The sequence below is a fragment of the Bidens hawaiensis genome, unplaced genomic scaffold, assembly GCF_021521415.1.
Source record: "Bidens hawaiensis isolate Kalapana, Puna unplaced genomic scaffold, B.hawaiensis_p1.1 tig00029353_1, whole genome shotgun sequence".
In the NCBI taxonomy this organism is placed as follows: Eukaryota; Viridiplantae; Streptophyta; class Magnoliopsida; order Asterales; family Asteraceae; genus Bidens; species Bidens hawaiensis.
Genome location: NW_027494858.1, coordinates 82,090 through 103,952, shown reverse-complemented (window position 1 = coordinate 103,952; position 21,863 = coordinate 82,090). Strand labels below are relative to the sequence as shown.

Here is a 21,863-nt window from a genome sequence, read left to right as displayed (position 1 = left end):
CGTTTACTTCTTTCTGAGGGACTTGATCCTGACTATGTTGGCTACGAGTATCGGCGGATTACGAGAAGATTGCGGGAAAGATTAATTTAACGAATGGCGAGCACGAACTAAGATTGTGGGAAAAATTTTCTTGCGCGAATTTTTTCCTGAATGCTCCTCGTAAGTGAGATTTCATTTAGAAAATTTTTGCGTTAATATTTATTTTTTCGAAAAATTTCGATGAATTTTTGCTGGAAAATCGGGAAAAAAATTTTTAATTGAAATTTTTCTGGGATGTTCCTAAGGTATTGGAGACTCTTCGTGTAAATTTTGGTAATATATTTTCCTGCCGACTGTTTACGTGTTTCGGTTGGTCGAGGGGGGGATCTCGTGTAATTTAAGGAGGAGTGTGTTTGTTTGTGAACCTTGAATCTTATTTAAGACCTTGCCAAATTTGTCAATAAAAAGGGGAGATAATACTTTCATTTGAGATTATTAGGCTTGTATCTTCCTACGTTTGCAAGGTTTCTTGAAAATTTACTGCATTTCGGGTGGTAATTTATGCTAGCAAAGCTACGTTTAACTGAGTTTAAAACTGCAGTTGTTTTTCGATTGGTGATTAATCCGTTCAAAGATTGAAACATGACTATGTGGGATACGAGTGTCTGTTCGTTTACTTCTTTCTGAGGGACTTGATCCTGACTATGTTGCCTACGAGTATACGGCGGATTACGAGAAGATTGCGGGAAAGATTAAGTTAACGAATGGCGAGCACGAACTAAGATTGCGGGAAAAATTTTCTTGCGCGAATTTTTTCCTGAATGCTCCTCGTAAGTGAAATTTCATTTTTGAAAATATTTGCGTTAATATTTATTTTTTCGAAAAATTTCGATGGATTTTTGGCGGGAAAATCGGGAAAAATTTTCTTAATTGAAATTTTTCTGGGATGTTCCTAAGGTATTGGACACTCTTCGTGTAAATTTTGGTAATACATTTTCCGGCAGACTGTTTACGTGTTTCGGTTGGTCGAGGGGGGATCTCGTGTAATTTAAGGAGGAGTGTGTTTGTTTGTGACCCTTGAATCTTATTTAAGACCTTGCCGAATTTGTCAAGAAAAGGGGGAGATAATACTTTCATTTGAGATTATTAAGCTTGTATCTTCCTACGTTTGCAAGGTTTCTTGAAAATTTACTGCATTTCGGGTGGTAATCCATGCTAGCAAAGCTACGTTTAACTGATTTTAAGACTGCAGTTGTTTTTCGATTGGTGATTAATCCATTCAAAGATTGAAACCTGACTTTGTGGGATACGAGTGTCTGTTCGTTTACTTCTTTCTGAGGGACTTGATCCTGACTATGTTGCCTACGAGTATACGGCGGATTACGAGATGATTGCGGGAAAGATTAAGTTAACGAATGGCGAGCACGAACTAAGATTGCGGGAAAAATTTTCTTGCGCGAATTTTTTCCTGAATGCTCCTCGTAAGTGAGATTTCATTTTGAAAATTTTGGCGTTAATATTTATTTTTTCGAAAACTTTCGTTGAATTTTTGGCAGGAAAATCGGGAAAAATTTTCTTAATCGAATTTTTTCTGGGATGTTCCTAAGGTGTTGGAGACTCTTCGTGTAAATTTTGGTAATATATTTTCCGGCCGACTGTTTACGTGTTTCGGTTGGTCGAGGGGGGGATCTCGTGTAATTTAAGGAGGAGTGTGTTTGTTTGTGAACCTTGAATCATATTTAAGACCTTGCCGAATTGGTCAATAAAAGGGGGAGATAATACTTTCATTTGAGATTATTAGGCTTGTATCTTCCTACGTTTGCAAGGTTTCTTGAAAATTTACTGCATTTCGGGTGGTAATCCATGCTAGCAAAGCTACGTTTAACTGAGTTTAAGACTGCAGTTGTTTTTCGATTGGTGATTAATCCGTTCAAAGATTGAAACCTGACTATGTGGGATACGAGTGTCTGTTCGTTTACTTCTTTCTGAGGGACTTGATCCTGACTATGTTGCCTACGAGTATACGACGGATTACGAGAAGATTGCGGGAAATATTAAGTTAATGAATGGTGAGCACGAACTAAGATTGCGGGAAAAATTTTCTTGCGCGAATTTTTTCCTGAATGCTCCTCGTAAGTGAAATTTCATTTTTGAAAATATTTGCGTTAATATTTATTTTTTCGAAAAATTTCAATGGATTTTTGGCTGGAAAATCGGGAAAAATTTTCTTCATTGAAATTTTTCGGGGATGTTCATAAGGTATTGGAGACTCTTCGTGTAAATTTTGGTAATACATTTTCCGGCAGACTGTTTACGTGTTTCGGTTGGTCGAGGGGGGGATCTCGTGTAATTTAAGGAGGAGTGTGTTTGTTTGTGAACCTTGAATCTTATTTAAGACCTTGCCGAATTTGTCAAGAAAATGGGGAGATAATACTTTCATTTGAGATTATTAAGCTTGTATCTTCCTACGTTTGCAAGGTTTCTTGAAAATTTACTGCATTTCGGGTGGTAATCCATGCTAGCAAAGCTACGTTTAACTGATTTTAAGACTGCAGTTGTTTTTCGATTGGTGATTAATCTGTTCAAAGATTGAAACCTTACTTTGTGGGATACGAGTGTCTGTTCGTTTACTTCTTTCTGAGGGACTTGATCCTGACTATGTTGCCTACGAGTATACGTCGGATTACGAGAAGATTGCGGGAAAGATTAAGTTAACGAATGGCGAGCACGAACTAAGATTGCGGGAAAAATTTTCTTGCGCGAATTTTTTCCTGAATGCTCCTCGTAAGTGAGATTTCATTTTGAAAATTTTGGCGTTAATATTTATTTTTTCGAAAACTTTCGATGAATTTTTGGCAGGAAAATCGGGAAAAATTTTCCTAATCGAATTTTTTCTGGGATGTTCCTAAGGTGTTGGAGACTCTTCATGTAAATTTTGGTAATATATTTTCCGGCCGACTGTTTACGTGTTTCGGTTGGTCGAGGGGGGGATCTCGTGTAATTTAAGGAGGAGTGTGTTTGTTTGTGAACTTTGAATCATATTTAAGACCTTGCCGAATTGGTCAATAAAGGGGGGAGATAATACTTTCATTTGAGATTATTAGGCTTGTATCTTCCTACGTTTGCAAGGTTTCTTGAAAATTTACTGCATTTCGGGTGGTAATCCATGCTAGCAAAGCTACGTTTAACTGAGTTTAAGACTGTTGTTGTTTTTCGATTGGTGATTAATCCGTTCAAAGATTGAAACCTGACTATGTGGGATACGAGTGTCTGTTCGTTTACTTCTTTCTAAGGGACCTAATCCTGACCATGTTGGCTACGAGTATACGGCGGATTACGAGAAGATTGCGGGAAAGATTAAGTTAACGAATGGCGAGCACGAACTTAGATTGCGGGAAAAATTTTCTTGCGCGAATTTTTTCCTGAATGCTCCTCGTAAGTGAGATTTCATTTTTGAAAATTTTGGCGTTAATATTTATTTTTCGAAAAATTTCGATGAATTTTTGGCGGGAAAATCGGGAAAAATTTTCTTAATCGAAATTTTTCTGGGATGTTCCTAAGGTATTGGAAACTCTTCGTGTAAATTTTGGTAATATATTTTCCGGCCGACTGTTTACGTGTTTCGGTTCGTCGAGAGGGGGATCTCGTGTAATTTAAGGAGGGGTGTGTTTGTTTGTGAACCTTGAATCTTATTTAAGACCTTGCCGAATTTGTCAAGAAAATGGGGAGATAATACTTTCATTTGAGATTATTTGGCTTGTATCTTCCTACGTTTGCAAGGTTTCTTGAAAGTTTACTGCATTTCGGGTGGTAATCCATGCTAGCAAAGCTACGTTTAACTGAGTTTAAGACTGCAGTTGTTTTTCGATTGGTGATTAATCCGTTCAAAGATTGAAACCTGATTATGTGGGATACGAGTGTCTCTTCGTTTACTTCTTTCTGAGGGACTTGATCCTGACTATGTTGGCTACGAGTATACGGCGGATTACTTCTGTTGAGGGAGACGATTCTCGAACGTGTTGATCTTATTGAAGAATATACGAGTCTTGTCATTTGATTGAAGAATTTGATCATTTGGGGTTTATTAATGGAGGTTGGAACTCTGAATCATATGCCCAAACATTAGTGCATCTTCGCGAACGAGGTGTGGAAGAGCTTCAAAGAGTTATTTGGGATAAACGTTATCAAGAGTGGGAAGACCGAAGTGAAAGATGTTGAATGATCGAGTTGTTCATGAAGATGTGTGACAAGGTTAAACGTAAAGATATGTTTTTCTTTACCGGTGCTGACAGATAGCTGATGACTTGCTGCTGATTGTTAAAAGATTGAACCATATCATACGCCAATGGATGATCGGGATGATCTCCAAGAGTTGCTCACTTTGAGGGGGAGATCTAATATGAGAAACTACAACTTATTGGTTTGCTGAAAAAGATTTAAAGATTGTTTGTCTACACAAGCCCGAAAATCATCAGTCAAGGGGGAGTCTGTTAGTGCACGGTTTGTGACTGGTGATTTGCAGTTAAAGTATTCAAGGATAAAGTATTCGATAGCTACGGAAAAGTGGGAGTCTGTTAGTGCACAGTTTCGGTGTCCGTAGCGATCGAATAAGTTATAGGCGGTTTAGTCTTCGTATTTAATATATATTGTAAAATAGCCTATAAATAGGTAGATTATGTCATAATTTAGGTAGAGAACTTGTACATAGATTTAAGTTATTCTCTCCTTAACTTATCTCCACCATAATGTATTTACTCCATATTTATCAATAAAGTAGATATTTAAAGTATCGATTTCTTGTTGATGTATCGTATTAGCGGCTAGATCTTGGTCTCTATGACGTTCTCTCAATTTCCGACGTAGGTTTGGGTGTGACACCAACTATCCTTAACACACGTCCAAGGAATCTGATTGGTGGATAGCCTGACATGGCAGGTGGTCATACCCTATTTCTCCTCTCCAATGGCTAAAAATACCAAGTTACCTCCAAATGATAAAGGATCTAGACTTTTACAAATGATAACTCTCTAAAAAGTATTGTTCATACATCGCTATTGATTCTCAAGTCGGCTGGTGGTTACGAGAGGACCCCCCCCCCCCCATATTCTCTCGTAACGAGCTCACGATGTTTTGTTTTGTAGGTGTACCACTCATTTGTGCCGAGAAGATATCCAACTCATAGTGGGGAATACTTAACCATCACCCTTTGACTAAGAAATTAGACTAAAGGAGGATTTCGTGTTTCTTCAGTTTGTTATAAAGTGTAACACCCTAACCCAGGGTATCCCTACGATCAGGTTTACAAGTGTAACATAGTTCTTAAATTTGAATTAGAAAACGGCAGTGGGAAAACATGTTATTAAAATACTTGTCCAGATCTGAATATATTAAAGATTTTTAATAGAAACATAATTTATACATAAATAATAACATAATAGATAAATGTCAGTGTCAGGTAAGTAGCCCGTTCAAGCACCGCCTAGCCCACAATGGCATCTAGAATGACCTACAAATTACCTGATATACATACTAAAAGTCAGTGTCAGTTAAAGAGTTCTAGCTTTAAATTACTATAAATAAAAATGGATTTAAACTATTAAGCATACTACATTACTGTTGCACACTTTAATAGAACTATAAGTGGTATGTCACAAGGTCATACCTTCATACTTCTTTTTAAGCATAAATGAGATTATTCTTTTTTAAGCACAAATGAGATTATTGTAACTAGTACAATGTTTTACTTATGGCAATCCACAAAAACATTGCCCTATCTACGATCCTGTGACCCATAGGTAAATCAACCACCTATACTCGAATTCTTCCTGTCGAAAGCTATTGTGTTCCGCTATAACAATTGAACTCTTCTAGAAGGAAGCTATCATACATCCACTATGACAATTCCTTCTAGAATGGATTATACTATCTTTTATTTATCAATTGTAATCCCTTTTATATACTTCTAAAAGATATCACGTTTAGCTACAAAACATGTTTACTTGACTATATCACTTTTCTTTGTGTTTAAAAACGCATTTTACAATCACATATCTATCAAGTATGCATACCGCCCCCAAAAACATATAAAGAGGGGATCTAGAATTCACATGATATAAGCAAACTTCTAGAGTATTCTCGATAAAGTAAATTAGATCACCCGGCCCAAGTGAAAATTTATAATGTCAGGTTGCTAGATAAGCTTGGTCATAGACGTTGACAAACTCATTGCAACTTGCAAATTTTTAGAAAAAAAAAACAGCTAATGTCACCAAGTCTACAAAGAAGAACCAGCTAATGTCACCAAGTTACAAGGATGTGACCATACTTTCTTGTGGTAGGGCCTAGTCAATGCAAGCATAAATGTTGGCTAAAATTTTGAATTTCTAAACAATTACGGTGGGCTCCGCCGGTCAAACTTAAATAATGAGAGTGGACTTTATGGTTGCGTACACCTGACAAATGAAAAAACGATAAGTTTCGCACATACTATAAAATGGGATGGGATCTAATGAATACGTGAGAGTGAGACGACCGTATTTCATAATTTTATAGTAGTTTTGTTTTTAGTTTTTATATTTTCTAAGAAACCCACACCGTAAACGTCACAATGATTATATATATATATATATATATATATGGATTAGGTTCATTTCAGAAGTGACTTTATAGAGAGAAGTGCGAGAAGTGATCTCAATCATTAGATTATTAATCAATGGTTGAAAATTTATTGCATTAATTATAATTAATAAAACTTGAAAGACTTTGAAATTAATAATAATAGGGTAGTTTAGGTAGAATAAAATAATTCATCATTTAATTAATATCATATATCCCTAAATAAAAGCTCAAGAATTTATGATTTGTAAGTTACAATTTATTTATTTTATTATATGTTAGTGTAAGATTTGATTTTGCTCTTTTTTCACCAATAAAAAGTTTTTAGTTTATAACATTTAAACAAAATAGTATCTTCATCATTGATTATTATTTTGAAAAAAAAATGAAGATGTGTAAGACAGAAAAAAATGTGTACGAATAAACTAGAAATGTGTAGGAAAAGAAATGAGATGTGTATGAGAAAAATAAAGATGTGTAGGAAAAAAATTAAGTTGCGTATGGGAAATTTAGAAATGTGTAAGGGAAAAAATAAAGATGTGTATGAGAAAATTAAAAATGTGTAGAACAAGTTTCAATATGCGTGGGAATAAATTAAATACGCGTAGGAAAAATTGAAGACGTGTATGACGAAAGAAAAACGTGTTCGGCGAAAATGTAGATGTGTAGGAAAAAATATATTGTGTATACGAAAGTTAAATATGTGTAGAATAAAAAGTAAGATATGTATGAGAAAATTAAAGACGTGTAAGAAGAAATTAAATATGCGTAGGAAACATTTGAAGATGTGTAGGACGAAAAACATGCGTACGAAGAAATTGAAATGTGTAGGAAACATATTTAGATGTGTACGAAAAAACTAAAGATATGTAGGAAAAAAATTGTTGAGATGTAGGAAAATATTATAGTTGTGTAGGGTGAATTCAAGAGATAGAGTAAAAAATCATGAAGATTAATTTATTGTTTTATGGATTTATTGTGATTATATTAATTATACTAGTTAGAAATGTAACTTGTATTGGTTTAATTATATATATTAATTGGAGAGAGAATACATTTATATTACTTTAATAACCTTTTTATATATTTTAATGATTCAAGATTAAAAATTAAATGAGTGGTCCAGATTAACTTCTCGTACTTCTCGCATGAACCATCCCCTATATATATATATATATATATATATATATATATATATATATATATATTCTGTCACCTAACGATGACATCATTTTATTTGTTTTACTTTGTATAAATTACAATCGCACTTTTAATGTCTATGTGTGGTGGATGTAGCCCCTATGAGAGCGTTTTGCGTTATGTGACGCTATGTCGCAATAGGCGTGTTTTACAACAATATGGTGTAGTTTATGAAGCCCTTTCAAATCGTTACCTCATTATTATTTTATTATTGAAAAAAAAAACAAATAAAGTAACCACCAATCATCTTCCCCCTCTCCCCTCTTTTTCCCGCGCTTCATGGAACACCCCCCCCCCCCCCCCCTCTCTCTCTCAAAACAGCCCATAGCATCCAAGGGGGTGGTGTTTCCGACGCTATGGGGGCTTTTTGGGTGGGCAAAGCGCCCCACGGCCCCCACTACTTACAATCTTAGAAGTACAAGAAAGGTGATTAATACGGCAAGGGAATAGGTTTGAACTTTGGAACAAGTTTGGCTAATTTCATAATTGAATAATCTGATTGTAAAATCTTATCTCATATTAGTTAGTATCGACTACTCTTGTTTGTGTTCTTATATGGTTAAAATTACCCAAGTTACCAATTATCATAAACTTGATCATAGACAATCTAAGAACGACTTAAAATATAAAATATTTAACTATATACCTAGCAATCATATTATTTTGACAGCTTCAAGTTATTTTCTAGCAATTTCAACTTATTAGTTATTATACAATTTAAGATTATATAACATATAAATATATTTGGTTTCGATGGGGTTAAACGGGTCAAGTAATCAGACGGGTATCACTCAATATACTCACATCATACTCGTTCGAAACCCATAATGATTTTAGAACTAACATTATACATGCTCCTATACTTGAATACCTGTATAAACCTTTCGGGTTTTCTGATACATGCACAAACATGCCACGCAAACCATGTTTCCTCTAGTTATGCAATTTCTCTCTTTTAATGCGTTTTATTTGTTACATTATTCATGTAAATTAGATTATGCATGCACTGAAATAAGAAGTGGTGGAGTAGTTGAGTAGTGTGTAGCATTTGAAGTTTAGTGAAGAAAATTGAAGTAAAATTATGTTTTCTTCTCTCTATTTCTTTGGAGTCTAAACCGGTTTAGATGTAATACTTATCATTTTTTTTCATGGAGTGGCACTCTTTTGTCATCCATATTCAATCATTAGATTTCTTTTTTCAAATGACTAACTGACACACCCTCTAAAAATACTCTTAAATCTATGCTGATGTTTAAGAATATACATTTTAAAGTTTATTTTTTGTGTCAAACACCATCACAAAATAAAGTTATATGTGTTATTGTCATTTTTAGTGGATTGAGGTCTTCAACAATATTAGATTTACCACATATTCACTGTAGACTTTTTATTCTCTCATGTTGTTACTCGTTAGCAAAATAAACTTTTTCTATCAATTCTAGAGGTGTACAAAACCGGTTTAAAACCCAAACCGAACCGGTTTAATCAACGGCTGGTCAAAACCGGTTCGACTCAAACCGGTTCGGTTGGTTTTGAAGCAAGATAGACCGGCCTGGTCACACCGGTTCAGTCCGGTTTATAAACCGGTTTGACCGGTTTTAAACCGGTTTTCCTCAAACCGGTTCGGTTTAAAACCGGTTTGATATATTTGAAGGGAAACCGGTCCTGAAACCGACGGTTTGGGTCAGTTTGGAAACCGGTTTGGGTGAAACTGGTTTTAAACCCAAACCGGTTCGGTTCGGTTTGCTTGAAACCGGTCCCAAACCCGTTTTTTTACACCTCTAATCAATTCTCTGTTTATAAATTATTACAAGTCCGCCAGAAAAAGAAGTAAAAATACTAAAATAGTGATAAGCCCAAAGTAAGATTTATCTGTGGGCTGATGTTTGATATCTATATGTAGACTGTAGAATCGAATAAGCTAAATGGGCTTTTTATCCGTTTGATTTATTTTTTTTTTTCATACAAGTATTTTTATAGTAGTTAAAAACTTAATTTTTTTTAGCTAATGAGCTAAAGGTGGAGTGGTAAGAGAGAGTCTTGATGTGACCCAGGTTTGACTCCCGCCCCCAGCATTTAGTTTCAGAGGCACCAGGGTGATGATGGGAGGCTAGGCGAGTAGGTGTCATTCACTAGTTGGATTCTTGAACTAAACGGGTCTTATTACACTGCACTGTCGTGCCTTTGGATGAGTGTTCAGTAACTCATTCAAAGAATTCGTTGGGCGGTCAATTTTTTTTGTTTAGTTAATTGTTGTAAATGTTTTTATTAATCGATCGCTTATCAAACCGGTCATATTATTGGTTCATTCTTGGACCACTGGAACCGGCCTGGAGAACCGAGTTACACGCTATAATTAATTTTGAAAAATATTTAAGTATTACATAATGTAAAGATACTAATATATTCGATACTAATATATTGAATTAATAGTTTAATACAAGTATAACATTTAAAAAAAAGTATATTGTTTGCTAAGAAAAATAAAATGATGAAGAAACCTTAAAAAAAAGACATTAGTTAGATTCTAAAGTGTATTTGTATTTAGTTTTTGTAGAATTATAAAATCTGTTTATGCAGTTATGCTTAGTATTATATAATCTTAAAAATTATTTTAGAAAAAAAAATAATAAATCGAAACCAGTACATAAGTAATGCTTTATCATTTGAGTTGGAAAGTTTTGAAATCAATGTAGCTTGTAGATGAAGAAAGTATAAATCATATCTTGCTCTGCAGGCTAAGAATTTTAGTATAATGTATAGGAATTAAAGAGAAATTAGTATATCTACTGAAAAAGAAAAAGCTAAAAGATAAATCAAAACAAAATCATACATAAAAATAAGCTTAAAAGATTCTTCATTGTCTCTTCCTAAATCCTCACTTCACTCTTGTTTTCTGATCATTCCCACAAATGTTTGTCATGGACTCAAATGTCATCATATTTCTAACTTTAATGATATTTACACTTTGCACCCTTGTAATATCCAAATCAAGTCTTTGCAGGTCATCTTGTGGTGACATACAAATCAACTACCCTTTTGGCATTGATGATGGTTGTGGCAGCCCCTACTATAGACACATCCTAGTATGCTCCGAGTCCAACAACCTCGAACTGCGCACCCCGTCTGGCAGATACCCCGTTCGACGAGTCGACTACTCGGATCCTCACATCCTAGTAACCGACCCGTACATGTGGAGTTGCCAAGACGGGGAGCGCTTTCGACCCACCCGCCCCTTTAGCCTCGACACAAGCATACATTTCTCGTTATCACCACAAAACGACTATCTTTTTTTTAACTGTAGCGAAAAGGATGTGATCGTGGAGCCGAAGCCGGTATACTGTGAACGCTTCCCAGACCGATGTGACTCGACATGTGATAGTGCTAGTTATTTGTGTAGGCATGTGCCCGAGTGTGCACACGCGTTGGGTGGCGCGACCTCGTGTTGCTCTTATTACCCGAAGGCAACCGAGTCATTGAGGTTAATGTTGAAGTATTGTGAGACTTATACTAGTGTATATTGGAGGAACTTGGGGGTGTCACAAACTTATAACACGGCTCCCGAGCACGGGATCCGGATAGACTTTGATATCCCGGTGACGACGCGATGTTTGGAGTGTCAGGACGGGAGTAAGGGCGGCGGTACGTGTGGATTCGATGTCGAAACACACGGTTTTTCGTGCTTATGTGATAAAGGAAATGTTACCACTTATTGCAAAGGTACGTTTAAACTTGTTAGTGACAATAAAACTTAAAAACAAAACAAAATATAACTGCGTAACGTTATTATAACCGAGAACATTTTAGGGAAGGCTCATGATTTCCATCAATAAAAGTTGTTAACTACGAGTTTTCGCCTTGCAGATCATTCTCAACACGGGAGAAGTTCTCGAGTAATTGCGGGTGAGAAAGACATTCCTAATGTATAATGTTTTTAGATGCATTTCAAATAATCTTTATATATATTAAACGGGACAAGCATGAACTTAACACGAAATATGAATATTTGCACGGTATTATTATTATTGTAAATTTATATTTTTAAAGTCCAATATGCAAATAAAATAGATTAAACGGTTCGTGCTTTTGTCAACCCACGAATACTCATGTTTTTATCTATCAGACAACTTTTCGGTTCCATGTACTAAAGGTTTATATTTATGTTTGGTTTTATTTTACAGGGACAGCGACCGCAGTTTCTGTAGCCGGAGCCATCGGAATAGGGGCTGGCGTTTGGTACTTTAGGAAAGTACGAGCTCAAGCACCTGTGACGCATGGAGTTCAAAGCAATGAAAATAGGCTTTTTTGATTTTATTTTCTTTTTTAAATCCACTTAGTTATTATATTACTCCCACAATCTCAATCGTATAGTATATTAATCTTCCCCTTTTAGTTTTAACTTAAATCCGTGTGATATCATTCTATATTATATTATATAAAGTTTGTAACATTTTGTCCGAAATTTATTTAATTAGCTTTTCTTTTCTTTTCTTGCGAGCTAGTTTCCAATTGAGTATTTTCAATGAAGACATTTCTTTTCCGTCTATCAAGGGACATGTAACCAACTCGAAGTTGATGGGAGGATGAAGAAACACTAAGTGACCCGGTACAGATTATAGATAATCTGGGGGTTAAGTAATGTTTCCCACGAATGAGGTCTAGCTGAGAAGGCTGTTCTTCAGGAGACCTGCAAAACAAACACCGTAAGCTCGTCACTGAGAAGGGGGGGGGGGTTCCTCCTTGTGACCACCCTCCGGCGTGAGAATCAGACTAGGTTGCTCTGAATATAAGTGTATATTAAGAGATTGCTAGATAACTGGATAGCAGATGATCTTACCATTCCAAGATATTGGAGTATTTATAGCCGAAGGTAGGTTTCCTAGAAGGTACAGCCGGCTGAATAGTATTCCTGTTCAACCAACAGTGGACTATGCACAGGCCATACTGGTTGGTGGGTAGGTTACGGCCAACAGTAACAAAGTCGGCTGCACTATTCCACCAACTGTAGATTATGCACGTCCTACTTACTGTGGATTGTACGCAGGCCATGCTGGTTGGTGAATAGGTTACGGCCAACAGTAACACTATTCCACCAACTGTAGGCCGCGCATGCTCCTCAGTAAGGGTTGGTGAGTAGGCAGCGGCTAATAGTGACAAACAGTACTAGAGGGTGCTCCTCCTCGTCCTGTTGTCGATGAGCTGTCACCCTGTGATTGGCTCATGGGCTGTTCTGGTCAGATCGTCTGTCCTATCCATACTTTGGTAGGTATGGTACAAGAGATCTTTCAGAATCGGACTGGCTCATTTAGGCGGGATTGTTCCCGCCTTGCTCATTCCTTCATGTGACTACTGAAGTAGCTAATGTCTTGTGCGTGTAGCCCTGCTGTCTGCGGGTAGCCTTTCCTGATGGCTTGTATCCGCAACTGCGGGAACAGGCGGGGTACTTCACCATTGGGAGGCTTTCCCTGCGTGTTCAGCTTGTGTACTGCGCGTAAGATCCTATGAGCATGGTGGGTCCTGCGGGAGCAGATGGCCTTTGCGTAGACGTCCCTGTTCAAGGTGAGTCTTGCGGGACCAACTGGTCTCTGCTGGGACCTACCTCTTCAAGTCCCCCCAGTCCAATGTTCTTCTCATGAATGTTTAATAAAGTGAGGTGAACTTTTGGACTTTGAGCAAGGGGTTTTGAAAAGGGTTTCTAGTTTTAAGGTTCTCCGTGGGGATTCTTCCCGCGGGTTTCCTAATGTCACTTGCAAAAATTCCCGATTTTTTTGCTTGATCTTTGGGTATGATGCGGGTAGGTATGTAACCTTCTCGCAAGTCAGGAGCGTTGAGTCTCACTTGTGTGGATTCTCCTTGAGGTTTTAGTGGTTTTGAACATAGTGATCAATTATGTTTAAACCACCAATTCCATCCTGGAGCCTCAAACAATGTAGTTCTCGACGTTCCCGCTATGCGGGGATGTTATTTCCGTTTCCACAAGCATTGCCCAGAAGATCCTTCCTGGTTTCAATTCCCTGCCGAGCGCTAGGTATGTGAAGGGTTTTGCCTTAACACTGTACCCGCGCTCGTCTTACGGTTACTTTACTTTCAAGGTACTCCTGGCGTCAATTCCCTGCGGGTGCTAGGTACGTGAAGGGTTTTGCCTTAACACTGTATCCGCACCCGTCTTATAGTTACTTTGTTGCCGGGGTATTCTTGGCTTCAATTCCCTGCGGGTGCTAGGTATGTGGAAGGTTTTGCCTTAACACTGTACCCGCATCCGTCTTATGGTTACTTGGTTGCCAAGGTAAGGGGTATTTTCCCGCTTACTTTTGAATCTTTTTGAATTTTGAATTTTGAAATTCGAAAGGTTGGTGAGGATAAGAACAATCCAAACATCTGAAACGTCGTGTGACGGTTTCTTCTGACTGTGTCAGGACGTGCAGGAAGTTATGGTGACGTGACAGAACATGGTCATTCCAGTCGCTTTTTCAGGCGCGTGGGCGTGTTTTTTCGGGCGCGTGGCCGCGAAGTTACTGGCACGTCCTTTCAACAGCTGTTGCCAGCTTGCTTTTTGCCACGTGTCATAGTTTCATTGCACTGTCGATTTCTCTCTCCTCCGCATTAAATTCACCGCATTAATTGCGATTACTATATAAAGGGGAAGAGGGTTATTTGCAATTCACACTTTCACCTCTCTTCTTCTTCTTCTTAGTGATTTCCGGCAAATACTCCCCTTTTTCAGGCAAGCATTTTCCCGAAATCACTCTTCTTTCTGCAAAAATGTCTTCTCATGATGCTGAAGCTGTAGCCGACGATAGGAGTACTGCTGGCGAGTGCCAGTGTGCTCTACCTGTCGATCAGTACCAGTACATCGTCAGGAAGTTCATGCTCGAGTCTCTCGAGCCTGAGTTTCCTGAATCTCACCAGACTGTGTACGATGCCCCCAGTGGCAAGATCGGGGTATATGCTGCATTCTTTGTTTATGGAAACCTTAGGTTCCCATTGACAAAGTTTATGTACCGTGTCCTGGAGAGGCACGGGGTGCACCTGACCGAGGTGCATCCGATGGCGATTGCCAAGGTCCGGCACTTCGAGTGGGTGTGCCGGATTCTGGGTATTGAGCCCTACGTGGACCGCCTGATGACCTTCTATACTTGGAGGTGCGTCCAAGGGTGGTACACCCTGACAACCCGTATAAAGGGTTTAAAGATCTGCGTGACCGAGCGCAGTCTCCGATCGTGGAAGCGGGAGTTCTTCTACATCTCTGCCCGCGCCATCCCCATTGCTATGAAGTTCAAGAAGGGTCAAGCGCTTCCGAGCCTTCACGCTTCCAGCTACCAGGAGGCGGAATGGTTCGCGAAGATATCCCGGGTCCAATCTCCGGTTTACCGGTTTGCGGAGTCCGGGATGGTGCTGCTGGGGATGAGCCGGGTATGGAAGGATGCGTCTCGGTTTCCTATCCTTCTCGAATACGGTTTGAACTCTATTCCTTATGGTATGTCTTGTCTTTCTTGCTGATATTAGTTTATTTTTCTAACTGTTTCTTTTCTTTCAGAGGGGAATAATTTGGAGTCGCTCCTGTTCCCGCGGGAGGCTGACCGTCCCGTGCGGGTGGGCACTCGTGCTCTGGACGACAATGAGTTGCCCATCCTGGAGCAAACGGCGGATAGGTTTGTGGAGGTTTATCCGCCAGGCCAAGAGATCCTGAGCCACCGGCGGCCAGGTAAGGAGATATTTTATCCCGAACCCCTCAATGCTGTACCTGCTGTTGGAAATCCTTACATCCTATCTTCTTCTGAGGAATCCGCAGATGGTCCTCCCCTTGTGCGGAAGAAGAAGACTGCTGCCGGCGTGAAGGGGAAGGAGAAGGCCACAGCTGATCCAGTGGTTCTATCTGACACGGAGTCAGATAGTGAAGAGGTGGCGGGGAAGCCCGGTGGTGAGAAGACCACTGCTCCGGAGGCTACGACCGTTACCTCCGGAGAACCAACGAAGACGACGGTGACCGGTACCAAGAGGCCGGCTCCATCGGGTTCCTCCCCGCCCGTCCGTACGTTCAGGGTCAAGAAAACCCGTAAGTATAATCATAATGCCTTTGTAGATTTGTCACTTCATAATTTTCTTTTAACACTTTCTTCTTTGTGCAGGCGTGGATGTTGACGCAATCCTGGGTGAAACGCAGGGAAGTACCTCCTCGCCAATGACGGTAGGCTCGGTCAGCCTTCCTGAGGCGTCGACCCAGTCGCCTGCGCCTGCATCCGCTGGTCCAGTTGCTCGTTCCATCGAGCCAACTGTTCCGGCCGAGATGACGTCACCGCCGGCCGTGAGTGCGATTTTTACAGCATCCTTCACGGAACCGGCGGTTACTGCTGCTTTTAAGGAGGCGGCGACCGCGGCGGAGACTACGACGGCGACCACGGCGGCTGCCACCATGCCCGCGCCACCGGCACCGACAGCCGGACCATCAGGTACGCGCAGGGCTTCCCGCCGATCTTTGCCACCTTCCCATCTGCCTGACCTGTTGGATGGATTTCCTTTAGGTTCAGGTGATGGGTTTGGCGGATATCGGCCTGTCATTGACCCTACAGGTGCGTAGGGTTCCTTTGTTTTTCCCCTTTTTTTATCATCTTTTCCTTACTGTCTTTGTTTCTTTTGCAGTGTCGGATTCCAATGAAGTGTATGTTCCACGATGGAACATACGCCGAGGAACAACCCTTCGTACCCCTGTGGAGTGCGTGGACTGGGCTCGCCACGCTGCTCCTCATGGTGCGTTGGGGGAAGCCATGGCTAGCTACCAGGAGGGTAGGCTAACCAATGAGCTTCGGGTTCTCCAGGCCCGGATGCAGCCGCGCATCGAGCTGCTTTGTCGTGAAAACGACAAGTTGAAAGCAGCTCGCGCCAAAGACGTATCTGAAGCGCGTGCTCTCCGGGAGGAGAACCAACAGCTGGCGGCAGCTGCCGTCACCAAGGAGAAGGCCTTCAAGGCCCTCGAGGTTGAAGTTCAGGCGCGACTCGAGGCCCGTTCCAAGGCTGCCCAAGCTGTGAATGAACAGCTTCGGCTGGCCAGGGAAACTGCGCGAAACGCAACCGAGAGGGCTGCCCAGGCTGAAGCCTTTGCTGAGCCTCTGCGTTTGGAGAATGAGGAGCTGAAAGGCAAATTAGAGGCTCTCCAACGCGCTCATGATGCCTTGGCAATGGAAGATGCCAAGAAACTCCAGGAAATCCTGGACCAGAGGGGGGTGCTTGACCAAACCGAGCGGAAGCTTAAGGGCGTCGAAGAGGCTGCCGCTAAGGAAGTTTTACTTGCCAACCTTAACAAGAGCGAAGCCGAACGCGCCCATACCGAAGCTCAAGCTGCCCTCCGATAGCTTCTTCGAGAAGCGTTGCCTCAGGTATGTTTAGATTTATCTTCACGCATTTCTTTTGTAAGAAAAGGTTCTAATACTTGTATTTTTTTCTGTAGGTTGTGCGTCGGGTCTTTTCAGAGACCTCCTACGATGATGCCATGACCGCAGCCCTCAACGCTTCTCATGATGATGGGGAAAAGGCCGGCTTCATGCTTGGTCTAGGGTTTGTTGAGAAAGGCGTCCCGCCTTCCAACTTCCCTTTGTTCGATGTGGATACCGAAGCCATTTACGACCAAGCATTGAACCAATACGCCGCCTTCCCGCATCCAGTGGTGGAAAAGGTGGATGAAGTAGCTGTTGCTGATGATGGGTTAGCTGTCCTCAAAGCTTTCCTCGAACCACCCCGTTCTTCTGACGGAGCGGGTCCTAGTGGAGGCGGCCCTGAAGCTTGACCCCGAAGATCCCTTTCCATTGCTTAAACTTGTATAGATTCTCTTCTAGGCGGGTAGTAACCCGGCCATTCTTGTAATATATTATTGAAATATAAATCTTTTTTGGATTCCTTGCTTTATAAACTCATGACTTGCATACTTAGTTTAAGTTAGCAATTTTCCAAGTGTTCTAGAATAAGTTAACCTCTTGAACGTGGTTGATGATGGGTTAAAGTTTCGCTTCCTCTTTCGTGATTGTGCGGGTAGAACCGTCACTTGCACTTGGTAGGATGGCTAAACTTTAACCTTTATCTGACCTGCGTGTAGGTTTTCCTCATTTTTAAGTATTTAGGATAAGTTAACCTTTGAACGTGGTTGATAGTGGGTTAAAGTTTCGCTTCCTCCTTCGTGATTGTGCGGATAGAACCGTCACTTGCACTTGGTAGGATGGCTAAACTTTACCCATACCTGACCTGCGTGTAGGGTTTCCTTTTTTTTTTTTTTTTTTTTTTTTTTTTAGGATAACCTTTGAACGTGGTAAATGATAGTTTAAAGTTTTGCTTCCTTATTTGTGATTGTGCGGATAAGACCGTCACTTGCACTTACAAGGATGGCTAAACTTTACTTACATCCTACCTGCGTGTAGGTTTCCCTTATTTTTAACGTTGTGTTTATGCGGGTTTTGCCGCCTTCCACACGTAACGACTTACTTCTCCCCCTTTATGGTAAACACCGGCACCAGTGGGGAGTTCATAAGAATAAAGGTAAACACATTATGAAAGGAGAATCATTTCCATTAGAAGTGGCTCTTGGCCTTTTCTTTACAAGTATTGGAATTGATCTACATATAACATTTGCGTAATTGAGCTCCATTCCATGTTCTTGGGATGGGAGTGCCATCGAGCCTTTCGAGCCGGTATGCGCCCTTTCCCAGAACTTGTTTGATAACATATGGCCCTTCCCAGACTGGGACCAACTTTCCTGGGCGTTCTTGGTTCGAAGCCTCGTTGTTACGCAGTATGTAGTCTCCTTCCTTGAAGTTGCAGAGTTTTACCCGCGTGTTGTAGTACTTTTGCATTTGTCGTTTGTAATTCTCTTTACGCACTGCGGCTAAATCTCTGCGTTCCTCGGTTAGCATAAGATCCAACCGTCTTTCTGCATCATTGTCTTCTGGCTGACTCAAGACCCTTGGTGAGGGTAGACCAATTTCGACCGGGACCATGGCTTCCGTGCCATAAGTGAGGCTGAACGGGGTTTCCCCCGTACTGGCCTTCTTCAGCGTTCTGTTTACCCAAAGGACGTGCGGAAGCTCGTCCACCCAGCCGGATCTGTGTTTCAAAAGTCTTTTCTTGATGCCTTCGACGATGCTCTTGTTTGCTCTCTCCACCTCACCATTACCTTGCGGGTGTGCCACTGAGGTAAAGGTGTGGGTGATTTGAAGTTCTTTCAGCCACTGTTGTAGCTTCTTGTCAGCAAAGTTGGTGCCGTTATCGCTCACCAAATTCTGTGGAAGTCCAAAACGACAAATTATAAATTCCCAAATAAATTTTTTGATATGCTTTGCGGTTGTTTGGGCTAAAGGTTTTGCTTCTATCCACTTGGTGAAGTAGTCGATGGCTACCACTAGGAACTGAACATTTCCTGCTGCTGTAGGAAATGGGCCCGTCACATCGATGGCCCACTTCTGAAATGGCCACGAAGAAGTGACTGGAACCAGTTCGTTTTTTGGGCGATGCGTGTTAGGTGCGTAAAGCTGGCAAGACCTGCATTTTCTGATGTATGCCAGTGCATCCGTATGCATCCCCGGCCAGAAGTATCCCGCGTTGTTTAGCTTGGCTACAACAGCGCGGGGGCCTGCGTGTACCCCACAGATGCCTTCGTGTACTTCCCTTAGGAGGTAGTCGGCATCTTGGTTGTCCACGCATCTCAAGAGTGGGCCAAGAAAGTTACGTCTGTAAAGGATGTCATTGACGAGTTGATAATTCAGTGCTTTACAGCGTAGTTTTCTTGCCTGTGTTTTTGACTCTGGTAGTATTCCTGCTGCAAGGTAATTTATTATTGGTGTCATCCATGTTTCTGTATTGTTCTGGATGACACAAATTTCCTTGTGCGGGACTGATGGTGCTTCGAGGAGTTCAATGCGGATGTCCTTTCCCAAGTGGGTGAAGGCTAGTGATGCAAGCTTGCTTAACGCATCCGCAGATTTGTTTTCGCTGCGCTTGACGTGTATGACTTTACAATCACTAAAATCACGCATAAGGGTTTTTGCCTGGGCGAGGTACAGGGCCATGGTGTCATTCACAGCCGTGTATGTTCCATTTATTTGGTTGGCCACCAGCATGGAATCCACGTGGGCTTCTAAGTTTTTCACTCCCATCTTACGCGCAATTCTCAAACCGGCCAAGAATGCTTCATATTCGGCTTCGTTATTCGTACTTGGAAAGTCCAGCCGAATAGCGTAAGTATATTCTTGGCCTGCTGGGTTGGTTAATTTTAACCCTGCGCCTGAACCCTCGTTACTGGCTGCTCCATCAGTGTAGAGTCGCCAGACATCATTGACGTCCTGTGCTGGGGAGGGTTGAGCCTCCTCCTGGCACTCTTTTTCCCGCGAAACGGGGACTTCTGCAATAAAATCGGCCAAGACCTGGCCTTTTATGGCTGGTCTTGGCTTGTACTTAATTGCATATTCTCCCAATTCAATTGCCTATTTGGCTAGACGTCCCGATAATTCGGGTTTGCCTAGAACATTTGAGAGTTTGAAGTTGGTGAGAATGGTGATTGGGTGGCCCTGGAAATATCGTCTTAACCTGCGTGAAGCGTGTATAAGTGCTAAGACCAATTTTTCGAGGGTAGAGTACCGGGTTTCTACGTCTGTTAGTACACGGCTAACATAATAGATTGGCATCTGGATGCCCTTTCGTTCTACTAGCAAGACTGCCCCGGTTGCTCTATCTGTTGCGGAAAGGTATAGGATTAACTCCTCTCCCGCTTGTGGTGCTGTAAGCGTTGGGAGTTCGATCAGGCGTGACCGAATCTCCTGAAAAGCTGCTTCTGCTTCTGGTGTCCAGCGGAAGTGTGTTTTCTTCAAGCAGTTTCTCAGTGTTGACACGAAAGGAAACGACTTATCCGCATGGTTTGCCAAGAAGCGATTAAGTGCGACTAGTCGCCCATTCAGTGTCTGAGCCTGTTTGATGGTGGTAGGTGATTCCATTTTAACAATGGCTTCGACCTTTTCAGGGTTCGCTCTAAAGCCATCTTTAGTAACAATGACTCCCAAGAACTTCCCTTCTTCCATCCCAAATGAACACTTGCTCGGGTTGAGCTTCATGTTTATCTTTCGGAGCGTGTTGAAAGTTTCTTCAATGTCTTTCAACATCGCCTCAGGCTCGAGGCTTTTGATGACCAAATCATCCATATAGACTTCCAAGTTTCTCCCGATTTGGGCATGAAACTCTTTGTCCATTAGTCGTTGGTACGTGGACCCTGCATTCTTAAGTCCGAATGGCATCATTTTATAACAAAATGTACCATCGGGCGTCCGAAATGCGGTTTTGTCCTGGTCATCAATGGCCATGTGGATTTGGTGGTACCCCTTATACGCATCCAAGAAGCATTTAAGGCGAAATGGCGCCAACGAATCCACTTTGAGATCAATTTCTGGTAACGGATAACAATCTTTGGGGCATGCTTTGTTCAAATCTTTGAAATCTATGCACATGCGCCATTGTTTGTCATTCTTCGGTACCATTACGGGATTTGCAACCCATGTTTGATATCTACTAACGCGTACGATGCCTGCGTCAAGGAGTTCCTTGACTTGGGTTCTACACGCGTTAGTTTGTTCAGGCCCCATTACCCTGCGCTTTTGTACGATTGGCGTAACAGCCGGATCGCATTTGAGCTTATGCTCCGCCATACTTCGGGGTACGCCAGTCATGTCAGCTGGTGTCCACGCAAAGATGTCAGCGTTTTTCTGCAGTAAGCGCTTGAGTAAGGTGCGGGTGGGATCAACAATTGTTGGTCCAATGGTAACGGCCTGGTCGGGGTATTTGCCATTGAAGGCCCATTTTTCCGGTTCAGTGACGGTTGGTTTAGCTTTCTTCGGTTTGGGTTTAGATGAGACAGATGCAATGCATACCTGGGGAATGCCAGAGATCATTGCTACACCCTCAGCTGTTGGCCATCCCATCATGCCGTGGACTGAAGATACCACGGCGTTGAATCTTGCCATCCCATCTCTTCCGAATAGGATGTCGTATGTATGGTGTGGCTTTTTCATCACGACAAAATCCACGTCTTCTGTGCGTGA

At 41.3% G+C, this 21,863-nt stretch overlaps 1 protein-coding gene across 1 annotated transcript; it reads left to right on the top strand.

The window, feature by feature from the left end:
• Positions 1-10,707: 10,707 nt before the first annotated feature.
• Positions 10,708-12,161, top strand: LOC143578821 (uncharacterized). The gene is made up of 3 exons (XM_077062292.1): positions 10,708-11,514; positions 11,659-11,697; positions 11,976-12,161. Exons 1-3 carry the CDS (start codon positions 10,716-10,718, stop codon positions 12,101-12,103), a joined length of 966 nt encoding a protein of 321 aa, XP_076918407.1. The 5' UTR covers positions 10,708-10,715; the 3' UTR covers positions 12,104-12,161.
• The last annotated feature ends 9,702 nt before the right edge of the window (positions 12,162-21,863 follow it).

Coding starts and splice junctions, on each gene's coding strand:
- LOC143578821 (XM_077062292.1), top strand. CDS start 10,716: ATGGACTCAAATGTCATCATATTTCTAACTTTAATGATATTTACACTT. Junction 11,515..11,658: donor TGTTACCACTTATTGCAAAG/GTACGTTTAAAC, acceptor TTCGCCTTGCAG/ATCATTCTCAACACGGGAGA. Junction 11,698..11,975: donor AAGTTCTCGAGTAATTGCGG/GTGAGAAAGACA, acceptor TTTATTTTACAG/GGACAGCGACCGCAGTTTCT.